This window comes from Pseudorasbora parva, chromosome 17 (assembly GCF_024679245.1).
Source record: "Pseudorasbora parva isolate DD20220531a chromosome 17, ASM2467924v1, whole genome shotgun sequence".
In the NCBI taxonomy this organism is placed as follows: Eukaryota; Metazoa; Chordata; class Actinopteri; order Cypriniformes; family Gobionidae; genus Pseudorasbora; species Pseudorasbora parva.
The window spans coordinates 23,233,957-23,250,410 of NC_090188.1; the positions used below are offsets into that span (position 1 = coordinate 23,233,957).

At 38.7% G+C, this 16,454-nt stretch overlaps 1 protein-coding gene across 1 annotated transcript; it reads left to right on the forward strand.

The window, feature by feature from the left end:
• The first annotated feature begins 3 nt into the window (after positions 1 to 3).
• On the forward strand, positions 4 to 15,461 carry ppm1aa (protein phosphatase, Mg2+/Mn2+ dependent, 1Aa). The gene is made up of 6 exons (XM_067422354.1): positions 4 to 462; positions 4,886 to 5,757; positions 7,906 to 8,023; positions 8,117 to 8,228; positions 8,507 to 8,564; positions 11,953 to 15,461. The coding sequence occupies exons 2-6, from the start codon at positions 4,903 to 4,905 to the stop codon at positions 11,980 to 11,982; spliced, it is 1,173 nt and encodes a 390-aa protein (XP_067278455.1). The 5' UTR covers positions 4 to 462; positions 4,886 to 4,902; the 3' UTR covers positions 11,983 to 15,461.
• The last annotated feature ends 993 nt before the right edge of the window (positions 15,462 to 16,454 follow it).

Genomic DNA, 16,454 nt, shown 5'->3' on the forward strand with positions numbered 1-16,454 from the left:
GGAAGGATGCGATAGTGATGACAGAATGGTGTACGCATTGAGGGATGATGTACAGATGGAGGGATCATGCTGATGTTGATGGAGGGATGATGATGATGATGATGATGTCATTCTTTTAAGTGCGCAGCCCTACTGAATCCACATCCGGGTCCTGTGCTGCTGCTGGTGTGCAGAGATTCGGTCCCGAACACAGCGGACCAAAACAGCGGTCAAACCCGACACTTTCCACTTTCCAATTACATTAAGGACGCAGAGTAAATGGGAATGATGCATCCCTGGTTTAAAGAGATAAGGGTGATCCTCTCGTTCACAGACTGAATGCAGAGCAAAACAATCCGCCAGCCTCTCTCTCTCTCTCTCTCAACACCGACGCGCTCCGTTTATATCACTATCTTTCTTTTCTTCCTATTTGGTTTTTTTACCTCCTCCACAACAGAACTCTCCAGGACTTATTTTTAGGGGGTAAGTGTCTGTGCTCTTGTAATATATCTATATGTGAATGACAGAGCTAGCCTGTTAGCATGTATGCTAAGGGAGTACGCGGTTGTTGTGAGCTCAGCGGGCTGACCTGTTGAATGTAGCCGTCGCTTGGTGCACTGAGGGCCGCAGATCTGACACCCCAAGGCCAAGGCTTCACATGGCCCGCTCGTTAGCATTTAGCCTGTTAGCTTGTCTTACCCCAAACATTAGCAATGAGAACATGTCAGATCCTTAAATAATTATTTTTTCCTATTGCACTCACTAACCTATTTTACGTCGTCGAAACATTACTATCAAACGGAATGAACCCAAATCGTCTATGTTAGCATGAAGCTAGCGTGCTACTATGCTCGCGACACCATGACGTAATGCGGAATAGGGGCGCGTGAACATGCGGCAGGTCTGCACGCGGCACGCGCAGACTTTCAGTTCAGTGCTGTTCAGTAGTACAAAGAACAAGGGCAAAGAACATTGATTCCCCATATCTCACTGTAAAACAGGAACGCAGTCTTGCAGGAAACCCACTAAGAGTTACAGAAGGTGTACCTGTCAAAAATATTTCTGTCAAAAAGTGTTCAAGGCTGGTGTTTTATAAATTGTGCTTGTGTTCAGAATGAGCTCTGATTGATGTGGGTGGTGAACAATGGCCAGATTGCATTTTTGTGCCTGTCTATTTTTAGTATGCGAGTGTGTAGTGTGCATAGCAGTGTGTTAGCTGACGGCCATACATGGCTGGGAAGCTGCAGAATGTGCGTCTGCCTGCCTCTGTGACGGTGTGTGTATGTTTACACTTGTTACTTGTGCCCGGTGGCATGTCATAGTTTATTTCTAAAGTGGCCACTGGCATGACAAGACTTTTGTAGTTTCAGTCATCATGAATTATAAATAGAGGCCTCTTGCTGGGCGTGTTTACACTTGATTTGTTAGTGTTAAACTTGCAACCATTTGTTTAAATGAGACATGGACACCATGCCTATTTCCTAAACTAATGTTATTGATCCTATCGCGAATGAGTAATTCATTCGTACATATGTTTTAAGATTTTTATTTTTTACTAAATGTCAACTGGATCTTTTAGTGAAGCATGACAGACAGACTTCTCTATGTGGCCTGTTGCTCAAAGCTGCTTTCAGCTGTTACCAAGGTAAATTCGAGATCAGTTTGCGCAAACTCTGTTTTTTCGGGCTCAAGAAGGTGGATTGGTTTTTATCAGTGTTCATCACCATTGTAGATTAATTTACACTAACCTGCTCTGGAGCAGGTTTTATTCTGGGTTAGAGATCTCAAACTCAAACTGGATCAATCAGCTGCAAGTAAAGATGCACTAAAGCCACACCCCCTGTATCTCTCATTCCAAATTAAAGCAGTTTATAATGAAAAAAACTTTAGAAATAAAATTGTGCATCTTTTAGTGCTAATTATTTATTATATTTATATTATATAAATTATAATCACTTTGAATTAATAAATATTCATATAAATATTATATTAATTAAGTAGACAAATATTAATATAAATATGACACATGCATTCCTAATTCTTTTAAACAATATGTATTCATTTGAGCTCTTTGTGAACCTATAATTATTAGGCATATTTATTTGATTTACATCATGATATAGTCAGATATTCTTTCAGCTGCCTTCTCAAGCTGTTGCTGCAGCAGCAGTGTTTATTCCTGCTTTGTAAACACTTTTAATTTCATTATAATTTTCGAAACGATCTCTCAAGCTTCAGAAGAGAAGTGAATCAAACGGACACCATGATTGGCTGTTTGCAGCGCGTCACACTTTCAGGTGCACATGCTTGAGAGTTGAGAACGTTATACCAAGCTTTGAGAAATGTTTGAAATTGACCTAAAGCAGGTTGGATTTATCTGGATTTGTCAACTCTAAACCTACTCTGAAACCCAGAGTTGTTCAGCTAGCTTCATGCAACAGGCCTCTGGTGGTGTCCATGCTGGACGATCGTTTAGTCCTCTTAAATTCTGCCCCCTCCATCCAATCAACAACCAACGATTAGAACCAATTTATGCCCTTCATTTTTTTCTATTTCAATAATCTGTTTCTGCCACTGAATAAAAAAAAATAATGTTTTGTCTCAATTCTGATTTTTCTTCTTCTTCTCAGAATTGAGATATAAACCTAAAAAAAAGGTCCCTTGGTATTGGACTTATCTCGCAATTGCAAGGTTTTATCTCGCAATTCTGATTTTTTGAGAATGGTAAAGCTGCAGCCTGAGCTGCATCCAAAATCATTGAGTAGGTACTACATTAGAATTTGAACTTGCATCACGACTGTAAAAAAAGTATGTTCTATATAGAATGAATGTGTGTAGTACAAATGTAATACGGATGAACCACATCCGCCATGTTGTCATCATCGTGTGACCTACCAGTGTCAGTTGCATCCCTTCACCTCCATTCTCAAATCCTCTCCTGTGAAGTAGTAGGTCATCCAGGGACTTTTCATCTAATTTTTTCAAATAATACTACTCTGTAACTTTTTTGCATACTTTTTTGTAGGGAAGTATTCAATTTTGTATGCAGTGCTGGTGATCTCCAAATGGGGGAGGAAGCTCCAAAATAGGGTGTGGCCTTCTCCCATTGACAGACATGTACATGACAGGCCCTTCTCCCCCAACCTGTTTATGGCCACACCCACTGATGTGGTAATGCCTATTACTAACCTGCAGAGACATATACTTGAACTAGTTCAGCACAAACTCTGCCCTGCAGCCCATTCTAAAGTTTTCATTGGTCATGTCAATCAAAGTGCTGATTTCCTACACAATGCAACAACAAATGCTAACCCCAAAGAAAATGGCAGTTATGAGATCGCCGAGTCGGCCTGTTCGTAACTCCGCAACTGATCCTCACTGAACAATGGGATCCTTTCTAGCCTCCTACCTTCTATCTCAAGCCCCGGGACACCTCTGTCACTCGGAACAAAGTGATACAGTAAAATAGCAATTGCAAATTTATATCTTGCAATTTTGACTTTTCAATTGTGAGATAAAAAAGTCACAGTTATCTTTTAAATAATTTATTCTGTGGCGGAAACATGCTTCTATACATAATCTACATCAAAACATGTAAGAAAAGACCTGGTGCTATTTCCATTTCATTTATCTGACTGACGAAAACCAACTCATTTCAGACCATAAATTAGCTTATACATCACTAACAAGTGGCAGAAGGAAAGGGATAAATATAAAAATAATAAACTGTGACATAAACCTTAGTATAAAAAGTGTCTTCCATAACTTCAAATCAAGACATGACCAAGTTGTCTTCACTAGGTGCCGAATGGGTCACTCAAGACTTGCATATGAGTTTCTGTTGATGGGCAAAGTTCCTCCTTTATGTCTCTCGTTCCTTTGACATTTCAACATATTCTGTTGGACTGTAATTTTTATGATGCTGTGAGAAAACGTTTTTATTCGGAAACATCTTTACATGGAATTTTTCAGAATGTATCAACTGAATGTATTTTAGTTTTTCTATCTCGTGTCAAGTTGAAGTAGAAATGTTTTTTTTAATTTATTTATATTGACCGTGTTTGCCATGTAAATAGCCTTAATACTAACATCCTGTTAACAATGTAATAAACAAATGGAAACTTATTTTATTTTAATTAGAGTAGTCATTGTCAGTTGTGTTCTATTCTATACATATGAGTAGCAAAAATTGATATTTGTGATTTAAAAAAATAAACCCTGTGCTTGTTGTGAAATTTGCTGTGCTTGCTTGTAAGACTGCACAATTTATGTTGTTTTTGTTCACTTTTAATAAAAAAAGTTTTTGCAATGGTATTGAAAACTGATAGTATTTGAGAATTGTGAAATTTTATTGTATTGACTGCAGAAAGTGGCATCATGGAAAGCATATACAAAATACATTTTTCAATGAATCGTGCAAGCATATGTCTGGTAGACTGGTTAAACCCAGCCTGATCTGTCGGCGATTTGATTTAGCCCGGCAACTCAGTCGGGAAACCTGTACATTCATTTCTACTGCTTCTTTTACACTTTTGCAGGAACCAATCACAGACTGGCTTATCCACTTGGCACGCTATTGGCGGGCTTAACACGATGACGGACAGAGAAACGATGAGCCGTTGGCTGTTGATCTCGCCTCTTGTGGTCTGATTGGTTGAAGGACTATCCACTTGCGTACAGAGTTATTCAAATAATGCTCGTTGATCACACCTCTTGTGGAGTAGACAATACTGAGCAGACTCCCCAGACCAATGTTCAATTTTAAATTGAGCTTGGTCTGGTGATAGCCAGACAATATTTCTGGCTCAGCTGGGACACAAATGGAAATTCAGTTTGGTGCCGTTTGTAGCATATCAAATCATTTTTTTTTTATATTACTCCTCATTCTTGTCCTATTCTGTTTCAGGTTCCTAAGCAGCAGAGATGGGTGCATTTCTCGATAAGCCAAAGATGGAGAAACATAACGCACATGGAAATGGCAACGGCCTGCGCTACGGTTTGAGCAGCATGCAAGGCTGGCGTGTAGAGATGGAGGATGCGCATACCGCTGTCATTGGTCTGCCCAATGGCCTGGACCCCTGGTCTTTCTTTGCTGTTTATGACGGGCATGCAGGATCGCAGGTCGCACGTTACTGCTGCGAGCACCTCCTGGAGCACATCACCAGCAACCCTGACTTCCAGGGTGGGGGCGGAGGAGGGGGTCCAGCCGTGGAGCCCAACGTGGAGAGCGTGAAATCCGGAATCCGTACGGGTTTCCTGCAGATCGACGATCACATGCGGCAGATCTCGGAGAAGAAGCACGGCGGCGCCGACCGCAGTGGCTCGACGGCCGTCGGTGTGATGCTCTCACCCCGCCACATCTACTTTATCAACTGCGGAGATTCACGGGGGTTGCTGAGTCGTGGAGGGGCTGTGCACTTCTTCACACAGGACCACAAACCCAGCAACCCCCTGGAGAAGGAGAGGATCCAGAACGCCGGAGGATCTGTGATGATCCAGCGCGTCAACGGGTCCCTGGCGGTGTCCAGGGCTCTGGGGGACTTTGACTATAAGTGTGTTCATGGCAAGGGTCCCACGGAGCAGCTGGTGTCGCCGGAGCCTGAGGTGTATGCTATCGAGCGGTCGGAGACGGAGGACGAGTTTATTGTTCTCGCTTGCGATGGGATCTGGGATGTGATGGCCAATGAGGAGCTGTGCGATTTTGTTCGTTCACGACTTGAGGTGACTGACGATCTGGAGAGGGTCTGCAATGAAATTGTAGATACCTGTTTGTACAAGGTAAGTCTAAACAGACTTTAACCAGTGAGAATACTTATGTCTATATAAAAATTAAAAAAAAGTACAAACTGGAGATGATTCAGTGGAGATGATTCAGTTGTTGATGGTTCACACAGTATTTTATGCGATAAGTTAGCAGTCTTAAGTTTATTTTCTTTTTTTAAAATAAATTAATACTTTTATTCAGGATGCATTCAATTCTGAACTTTCTATTCATGAACGTTTTTATTAAGCAGCACAAAAGCACAATATTAAGCAGCACAATGGTTTTCAAAATTGATAATGGCAAATCATATTTGAATAATTTCTAAATGATCTGAAGACTGGAGTTATTGCTGAAAATTTAGTTTTGCCATCACAGATCTAAATTATATTTTAAAATATATTAAAGGAACTGTATGTAAGAAATGTATTTCAATGAATCATAAAATGGCCCTGGTAAGTCACTAGACATTAAGTAATCATGTTAATTTCAAATACTTATATCACTGACAGCATTTGTCCGGCCAGGATATTGTCATTTAAAAGTTGTTGTTGCAGCCGTCAACTGATGTTGATGTTGACATGTTGTGTTTTGGCCTGAAGCTCCACCCTCCACCGATGATGGAGAGGGGTGATTGCAGTACCAGTTTTTGCCACAATCTTACATACTTCCTTTTAAAGAGTAAATATATGTTTTAAATTGTAATAGCATGAGAGGTTTTTAAATATATAAAATATCTAGTACAGACCTCAAACTTTCAGACGCTGAAATTTATTGATCGTTTTTTGACGATCAAGTGTTTTGAATTTGTGTTCAGAAGAACCATTTCATGCTTTTCTCTTTAGAAAGATCTTTCTTACGCCCGTTTCACACATACTCCGTCTGCGGTGCGTGTTGCGTTGCGTATGCGTTGCAGGAGCCCCACACCCTATAGTCCTTTCACATATGCTGCGTTTGCAGTCCGCAACTGATCCGCTTTTACATACCACAAACACAGCATTTATTAATGATTTTTTATTTAAAATCCAGAAGTTGTTACTGATCATGGCTCATCAGAATTGCAATTCTCTTTGTTTAATCTTTCTGAGTAGACAGGTTAACGTAGGCTACAAGCCTACATTTAAACAACATTTTTTCAATTCATTAATTCATATTTATATATTAATATACTTTAGATTTAGCTCACACAAAAGGCAAAACATTTAAACATAGGTTATAGCCTAAAATCATAAACATTTTAAATTAGAAACTTAGAATAGGCTATTCAAAAACAGCCGACTCTCGTCTTTTCTTTCGTTTTTAAACCCTTTGAAAAGAAATCCTGCAGGTCAAAAATAACTTTGCATTTCACCTCCAAGAAAGTACGAGTGCTCTCCATTATGGCACATTTTTTTTACCTAAATGCCAGATAAGGTGTCGTTTTGTTGCTTTACTTGAGAAAAAAAGCCATGTGTTGACTTTGAAACAAGAGTATATTTTAAATGATATGCACCCGTGTTGAAATTACTAGACTTTCGCGTCAGTACATGTTTATTTTAATGCGAACAATGTTCTATCACTTTAATGCAGCAACGCAACGCAGCGCAGCAAAAAATAGACTCGGTACGAAAACGATCCGTGCATTGCTGCAGACGCAACGCTCCTGGAACGGACTGACGGACTGCATCCGCGTGCAGTGTGAAAGATGTCATCCGTTAATATAGGGACGGAAAAAAATACGCAACGCACACGCACTGCAGACGGAGTATGTATGAAACGGGCGTTACTCCCTATATTGCATAAGAACTGTGGCATGCTTAATAATGCGGAAGAACCTCTTTAAGTAGTTTTCCATTTACCCAAGTAGACCTGGCACACTGGGCTATTTAACAAACCTGTCTGAGAGTGATGCCAGGCTGTTATCTAAAAAGATATGGAGAAATAAAACGCTTTCTTTGAGGAACTAAAATCTGAATGTTTTTTGTATTGAAATCCTACTGATATGTCACATGCATAACAATTTGGAACGCAGTGTATATGTGATGCTCGGCTCTGTCAAAAAAAGATTTATGTTGAGGGAGTGTTCATAACACAAAAGCTCCCGTCTTTTCTCAGTGTTCTTTTAGTTCAATTTGTTTGTCATTTTGATTAACCCCCCCCCCCCCCCCCCTTCTGTGATTGGACAGGGAAGTCGTGACAACATGAGTGTTGTGTTGGTGTGTTTCGTCAGTGCACCAAAGGTTTCCCCTGAAGCTGTCAAAAGGGAAGCAGAGCTTGATAAATACCTAGAGAGCAGAGTAGAAGGTATGAGCTAACTGTTACAAACTTCTTATTAAACGAATTCAGTCATTCAACTGGACCGTACTTGATTGCTCTGAATTGTTGTTGATATAACAGAGATCCTGAAGAGGCAGGGGGATGAAGGTGTGCCCGACCTGGTACATGTGATGCGCACATTAGCGTCTGAGAGCATCCCCAACCTACCACCTGGAGGAGAGCTGGCCAGCAAGTTAGTACCGCAGTCTCTTCCTCTTTCTTTACCTCTAGCTCTAAAACTTAATGATCTGTCCATCCAGCACTTTTTTCAATAATACCCTACGGTTCAAAACTTTGTAGCATATATCTGTCATATTTCACCCCAAAATCAGAATTGCCATTGGTTAATGCTTATAGGTTGAAAACAAATAATTCAATTTTGTTTTAAATTAAGGCAGCTCAGTAGGTTTTGCGATAGTTCTTTCTCTCTTTCTTCCCTCAGAAGCTCATACATTTTTCTGTTTGTGATAGGCGGAGTGTAATTGAAGCAGTATACAACAAACTTAACCCATACAGGAACGAGGATACAGTGAGTACCCCACCCTGACCCTGTGTGTGTATAAACGCTGGGATTTTTGCTTGCATGATTTTTGTTGTGCTCTAGAAAATCAGACACATTGCACGATTATGTTGTTTGTCACCTCCTTAAGTGTTCCATTCTTTTGTTCTTTCAATTGTGCATGTTTCCATCCTTTTCCGTATTATCTGCTCCAAATTGATGGTGCTAGATAGGCTGAGCTGTGCTCGGGAATGGGTTGGTTGAGTGCAGGGTGGAGCCCTTCAAATTTGTTGGTCAAATAGATTTTTTGATTTAATAGAAATTCTGGATTGATTAGATCAGGGGTGTCCAATCTTACACCCAGAGGGCCACTGTCCTGCAGAGTTCAGCTCCAACCCCAATTAAACACACCTGAACCAGCTAATCAAGCTCTTGCTAGGCATGTTAGAAACTTCCAGACAGGTGTGTTGAGCCAATTTGGAGCTTAAAGTGTTACTTCAGCGATTAGCATATGGCTTTGTATCAGTAGAAACCCTGGAGTATATTCAAATGATCCTGCTCCCCCCTCTTATATCCCCCTGAGACGAGAGATTTATGCATTTTATTTCTGGAAAAATTCCTCTCATGACGTAAATTGACGATATTTGCGCCAGGAGAGGAATGTTTGCCCAGAGCCTAAAGACTACAGCCAGCAGAGGGAGCCATTTCTGCATGTTTTCAACTTGTGCATTGGGAATAGAGATCACACTTACAGCACAGCTCAGCTACAGGCATTAATTTAAACGGATGCTAAGCAATGTAAGTGTGTTAACTTCTCAAATTAATTTCTATGAAAGTTAAGCTTCCAAAGACATGAACTGAAAACGCGTTGTGAATGTATGCCACGAATGTGGTCGCGATTACCTCAGCTCTCATCACGAGAGCTCATCAACTCATTTATGACGTTAAATGTAATCTGACTCTAATCTGAGTCTGCTGTGAGACTCACGCGGCCACTCGATCGTTATATTGAACACACACGTTCAGTATTTAATTATACTTTCTGAACTCAGTCACTGTAATCAAGTAGCGGTGCCTTTGGGAGTGGCCTCACCGGGCAGCGAAGCAGTCTGGGAATTGTAGTCTTTCATCCCCATGAGACAAAAATACATTTTGTGTCTTTTCTCAGTCTAGAAAGCACCAAATTCAAAAATAATTTCACATTTCTACTACATTAATGACCCAGTTTAAATACAGATTCATCTTCCCAGCGCTGAAGTACCCCTTTAACTCTGCAGGACAGTGGCTCTGCAGGACATAGGCCCTCCATGACTACATCTGGACACCCCTGGATGAGATGATTATAGCTTTCTTGTTTCAGTACAATTCTTGATCTAAAAAAAGAACTTACAAAAGATGTGTTAGTGCCGTATAGGGTTATCATGGTACCACATTTCAACAGTCAATCCCAGTAAACAATTCTGCAATACTATCAGTTTCGATACCATAGCAAAAATCAATATACTATCTAACGCACTTCTTTATTAAAAAATGTAATTGTCCATTTTTTGTGCACATAAACTTGACTTGATAGTGTAAGAACTGTCTAAAAATCATGTTCCTCAGGTGCTCTTAACTTCAGCACTCATCATTTGATTCTGATGCTTTTCATGACTCCCAGCCTTGACCTGCCACACCTCAGGCTGCTCTTCCAGTTAGTGTTAGATAAGAGTTAAAAACCAGTTCAGGCCTTCCTAAAATAACAATGAAACAATTCAATTTCAGTTTTGTCATTTTATTCTCCTTCATATTCATTTGATAATTTGTTCATATCAATCATGTTTATAAGGTTAAGTTCAGCCTGCTACGTGTGACCTGCGGTGGGTTGGTGTGTGTATTGATGGGCTAAAGCTGTTTGAGCCATTTGTGTTATTTTACCTTCTTTCTTTTCGCGTGGTGCTTTGCTTTTAGGTGCAGCCTTATAGATTGCTGGGGTTGGGTACACACCCTGCAGGTTTTTATTGTGGAAGAATTTTTTTTCTTCTGTTCTACAAAATGATTAACAGGGTTCATGTAAACTGGTTTAAATTAGGTCCGGATAGGCTGTCGTGACGCTAATGCTTGTTTTCCAAATACCGATTAAGTCTTGGACTAAACTGCTGTGGTAATGTAATCCTAATACAAGCTTTGAGCAAATCTGCATTTGGGAAACTATCACAACAGAGCCAAAATTAAAAAACCTCTTTTGGATCTGTGTGGGTCCAAGTATGGATGTCAATAATTTAGTGTATAGCACTGTGAAGTAGCTAAAACAGCGATTTCTCTTTATCTTTTATACTTTTTATTCCCTTTGTCAGTATTCAGTGTGGTATGTATTTAATTAATCTTTGTATTTCTTCCCAATCTGAGGAATCCATAGTAATTGTCACAGCTGTACATTTACTACCATTCAAAAGTTTGGAGTTGGTAAGATTTTTTAATTTATTTAAAAAAAAGAAAATTAATACTTTTTAGTCATAGTTAGAGACATCAAGACAGTAAAAAAAGGCAATTTTACAAATTGCTGTGCTGTTCTTTTGAACTTTCTATTCATCAAAGAATCCTTATTTTTTTATTACAAATATATTTTCTAGCATTGATTATAATAATACTAAGAAATATTTCTTTGAGCAGCACCTTCTGAAGGATTGTGTGACACTAAAGACTGGAGTAATGATGCCGAAAATTCAGCTTCAACATCGTTGGAATAAATTGCATTGTAAAATATATTCAAATAAAAGCAGTTATTTTAAATTGTAATATTTCATACCATTTGATTTTTACTGTATTTTTTGGGGTATGAGATTTCAAATACCTAAGCATATAGACTCCAAACTTTTGAACGGTAATGTAGCGGCAGCAATATCATCGCAAATTATGACTTATGAATATGCTCGACCCTACGTTTTAGTAATAAATCGCATACATTGCAGACAGCACAAATATGCTATCTTAATTATATATTAAATATTCAAATAATTAATCCTGGATTTTACATGCTTATCTTAAGTGCATCTCCACGTGCAAAAGTCCTGTTCGCACTGACTGTGATGTTTGTTTTCTGGAGATCGCCGTTCTGACCAAGTGATTAATGCTCCTAAAGAGGGGCTTTTTTGCACAAGATCCCAAAATAGCCTATTGGCACAAACAGTGCTGTAATTTCTGTCAGTTGCAATCAGCATATCAGTTTGGCCATTTAAACCCAAGATTAGTCATTTCCATCAGCATTTCCTAGAATCATTCCTGATTTAGCTTCCTCTTGTTTCATACTGTGCCTCTCACTCACACACACAACTCATACACACACTCACACACACACTCACACGCGCGTTTTCCTGAGTGGTTGGCGGTCGGAGCTTGGTGGCATCTCACAGCTGCTCTCCTCCTCTCTCCATTCAAGGACTCTGCATCCACGGATGACATGTGGTAGCCCCACCACTTTAAACACTGCACAGAGTTTACAACCCTCCAGAACCCTGCACAACAACCTTTCCAACAGGACCCAGCACCAGAACCCTGCACAAGAACCCTCAACTACTACAGGACCTGCACAAGAACCCTACCACAGCCCAGCTCAGCTGCTCTGGACTGTTCGGAGAAAGAGGAGGAGGATGAAGAGGAAGGGAATGAGGGCTCCCTCCCTTTGTTCACATAATGTTCCCTCTTAGTGCAAGGCAATGGTACCTTTTGGAAATTTTCTGCATACTCTTTTGTCCCGAATCACTCTCTTCCCAAAACCTTTTATGCTTACCATCACCCTCTTAAAAAAATCCAACACTTTTTGTTTTTTTTCTCCCATTTTAAATAATTGTTTTTGGTGTAATTAATTTGATTCACATTTCCTAGTGTGTTTTGTATATTTCAGCTTTTATTTCTGTGAAGTGCAATTGTCTTGTACAAAGAAAAAGCCTGTATCAAATGCAGCTTGAGTTTTAAGTTTATAAAAAAGAAAAGGAAAAAAAAAGGCACACTTTTATGCCCTGCCTGCTTTTGTTTCCTCTCCAACCGCTGAAGCCCAACACATCTGCCTCTCATCTGCCTCCCCATTTTCTTCTTTCATCCCCCCCCCCTTTATTTTATTTTTCAAAAACAAAATATAACTTTTTGTATTGTTACTTTTTAAGTGAAACGGGTAAATGATATGGGCTCACAGCACAGTACAGTAAGCTTTTTTGTAAATCTCACAGCACAGATGACAGTAATTATGTTCTCAGTACTACTGTTTTTCTTTTTCTGGTGGGGTGGGTCTTTTATTTTTGCCCCTTATTTTTCTGAGGAAACCGCTTTAACTTACTTAAACTAAGCTGTGTGTGTGTGTGTGTGTGTGTGTGTGTGTGTGTGTGTGTGTGTGTGTGTGTGTGTGTGTGTGTGTCAGATGAGAAATCAGTGGTTTGTGTTGTGTGTTTAAGAGGGTGCATGTTTGAGCCACCAAACTATTTCCATAGTGCAAGGTGTGTGTGTGCATTTCTGTTGTAACCTGCTGGGCTAAAACTTCTCTCTTTTATCAGCAACACTAGAACTCTTCTCTACAGTGTTCTGCACTACTGCAGCTCTTGATTAATTTTTATTTTTTTTTATTTTATTTAAGTTGGCCTAAAAGCATCTTAGAGGATCTCTTGAACTTGCTGGAAAAAGCAATTGTTAAGCACTCAGAACTGAGACAGGCCGTCTTAAGTGAGTGTATGTCTTTGGTTATCAATGCGTATTGTGTGAATGGATGTATGTGAGATTGCATGTTTATTGTGCTTAAAATTATGTGGGTTTTAATGGGGATTTTAGGCTTTTGACACAAATATATAAGGCTTTAGCTATCGCTCGCTCACCCATCTGCACTGCTGAGAGAGTGATGAGTGAATGCAAGTTTAACACTCAACTCTGAGTTTTCTTCTTATACCATGCGCTTCATCTTGTATTGATTTATGTTATATGTTTCTTTTTTTCCTCTTTTTTATTTTGGATGTGGTGTATTTTTTTTCTCTCAAAGAACAAATCCAGTGTGATGCAGTGAGCTGGCCTGGTTTTGGGCAGAGCCTACATGTGTTCCTCTGACCAATAGGGAGCGCAACAGAGTACTGTTTGCTGCTAAAGTGTATGATTGAATCATTCGTTCATTCATTCGAATGCTCTTAGTTTATATTCTCCTGCACCTTTTCACCTTTCTCCCCAATGCTGTATGTAACATAGTTCTGAATTAATTTAATTGTGTTTTCAAAGAAATTGCCGCTTGTTCATTTGTCCTAAGATTGTCTGAAATGTGACATGGTAAAAATCAAAACCCCTGCGTCCTTACCTCCCCAAACTAAATCTTTTATGTATGGAATAGATTATATGAACAGGAATTCCCTTGCGTCTGATAAATATAAGTTAGCTTATTGTCTAATCCCGTATATTTGCATACTGGGAAAAAAAAAAGGGTAGGTTAAATGATCACTTCTTTGAGTGTTTTTTGTGAATCTCACAGGGTGATTTATTAAACTTTTAAACTAATATTGTAACAAAATGACAATCTAACAGTGTATAGCTAATGTAAACGGAAAGAAATCTCCTTGTATCCTCTATGCTTTCGGCTTGTTATAACACAGGCTTAAAGATAGTTGTGTTTTTGTGTGGAATGGTAAGCTGTGTGTTTTCCCCTGGCTGGAATATTGTGTAATAGGAGGATTTACGAAATGGATCTAAAATTAACAGGACATTTTAGGATGGTCTTAGAGGCCGAGATGTGTTCATGTGTCTTTTTAAGCTTTTTTGCGTCCGAAAAGCTGTGTGAAATCACTTTAGGAATGTAGACACGAGGAACGACGACTCTTAATAGGATGCTGTTGGTTTGCTTAACCCTCATTTTGGCTTTATAAGGACATTAAACTCTCTCGTGTAAAAAGGAAAAAAAAGAAAGAAAAGATTGACAAATGACGTGAATCGGATGTTTTTGCAATCCATTTTGTTGTATTTATACAGTTTTGAGATCCATAAATTGCTATTATATAGGTCCCCCCTCATTGTTTGTAAGGCGTCCAGATGTTTTTAGATAAAAATAAAAATAAAATATACTGATTTTTTTTTTTAAAGATTTTTTTAGCTTCAATATAGTCATGAGTAAAGGTCCATTAAGTATGGAGAGGTTATTTAATGGCTTACAATGAAACATACAAGCCCAGTTGTAGGTGATAGATATGTTTATGAATGTGTTTTTACTGCGTTATGTCTTGTCACTCAAGTTGACAAGGGCATTTTGCGAGGAATTTTAAGTGACGCACGAACCGTTGCATTTGGTAATTGCGCGTAAATTTGCTTTCTTTTGCTAAATGTGTCACAGTTTTAGGCCCCGTGTTTTAGGTTTATGCTCTGAAATCCTATTTCTGTGGTCGCTAGCTCTGTAGTGTTTGCTTGGTAGCTCATTTTAGTTGATTTATCCGGACCTGCCTTCTAATGTATAAACCAAGTGATTAATGCAGCCTTAATGCCTCCTGCAAAACCCCACCCTCAAACCCTTGGGCTTTTCTCTTATATTACAGAGCTCTCTACACAAACACACAACAATTTTGTGCTAAAGGGAACTAAATTTTCTAGCACAGTGTGTAATCCAGTGGTTCGGCCTTCACACATTCTCATAGACACATGTATGGTATTTTACTCTTGTGAGATCTCACCTCCTACCCCAACAGGGTTATTTTTGCTGATTTCAGTCATCTGCTGTCCTCATAAGCTAAGCTATTTTTGTTAAATAATTGATATGTATATTTGTATTCATTTATAAATATGTACACAAAATGAAGTGAGTAATCAAGGATAATCTCTCCTCCCTGTAACCCACTGTGACCCGCTGGTCATCCTCTAACTGTTCCACTGTCCATTTTTGTTGTTTTAATCTTTTCAGACTGGAAATAAACCTATTTTATTTGAAAAAAAAAAGGATTTTGTGTAGTTTATTTATCTGGCTTTTCCCGCCATTTCCTTGTTGGTTTGATGATAGATTATGCAATTATACATGGATTAAAAATATTAGGAAATTACAGCTAACAATTAAACATGGATGTGCCCCAAATGGATATTATTCAAAATATTTGTTTTAATATCAATATCCTTGAAGGATTTGTATACTACCAGTTTTTTTTTAGACATTTAAAAAGTTATAATGTTCAATAGAACTTTCTAATTCATCAAGGGATCCTGGAAAAAGTGGTGTGGTTTAACAAATATTGTGCAGCACAAACAGTTTCAACATTGATCATTTTAAGATACGTTTCTTTTGAGCATATTGAAATGACAGCATATTAGAATGATTTCTGAAGGATCACATGACACTGAAAACTGGAGTAATGATGCTGAACATTCAGCTTTATCATAAGGAATAAGTTACATAAGTTTTTTTTCCTGTATTTTTCATCAAATAAATGCAGCATCTCTTATAGAGGCTTCTTTCAAAAACATTAAAACATTCTTACTGACCCCCAAACCTTTAACAGTCCAGATTTAATGCAATTGCAGATTTGTATGAATTATTTCTCAATTGACTTTAGTTTTTGTATTTACTCATCAAAATTTGATGATGTTCAGTTTATTTAAACAATTCAGTTAAATTTAACACCATTGTGGTTTATGGTTCAAATATGAATGCTTTATGTTAAATTGACTTGAAAAGGCTACTCAACGTAATATTTTTGGCAAAATGAGAAAATGGACAGACTTGCTAATGTTTAATGTTCTGTTATGTTGGTAGGCCTATTTAAAAGTTTCTGTTATGTTATTAGTTTTGGGGATTATCATTGTGCTTGCGTTGAGGACCTGCAAAGAAGAATTCAAATTGCTTTAATAATAAAGCAACCACTAGCGGTGCTCTGGATGAAACCAGTATCACTTCTGGACTGCCACACATCACCTGTAAAGAACATGTAAAGAATGTTT

What these genes read in the sequence shown, in the direction of transcription:
- ppm1aa (XM_067422354.1), top strand. Translation starts at nt 4,903, where the DNA reads ATGGGTGCATTTCTCGATAAGCCAAAGATGGAGAAACATAACGCACAT. An exon ending in GGAGGAGAGCTGGCCAGCAA is followed by an intron (nt 8,229 to 8,506) that starts GTTAGTACCGCA and finishes TGTTTGTGATAG; the next exon opens with GCGGAGTGTAATTGAAGCAG. An exon ending in CATACAGGAACGAGGATACA is followed by an intron (nt 8,565 to 11,952) that starts GTGAGTACCCCA and finishes TCTCCATTCAAG; the next exon opens with GACTCTGCATCCACGGATGA.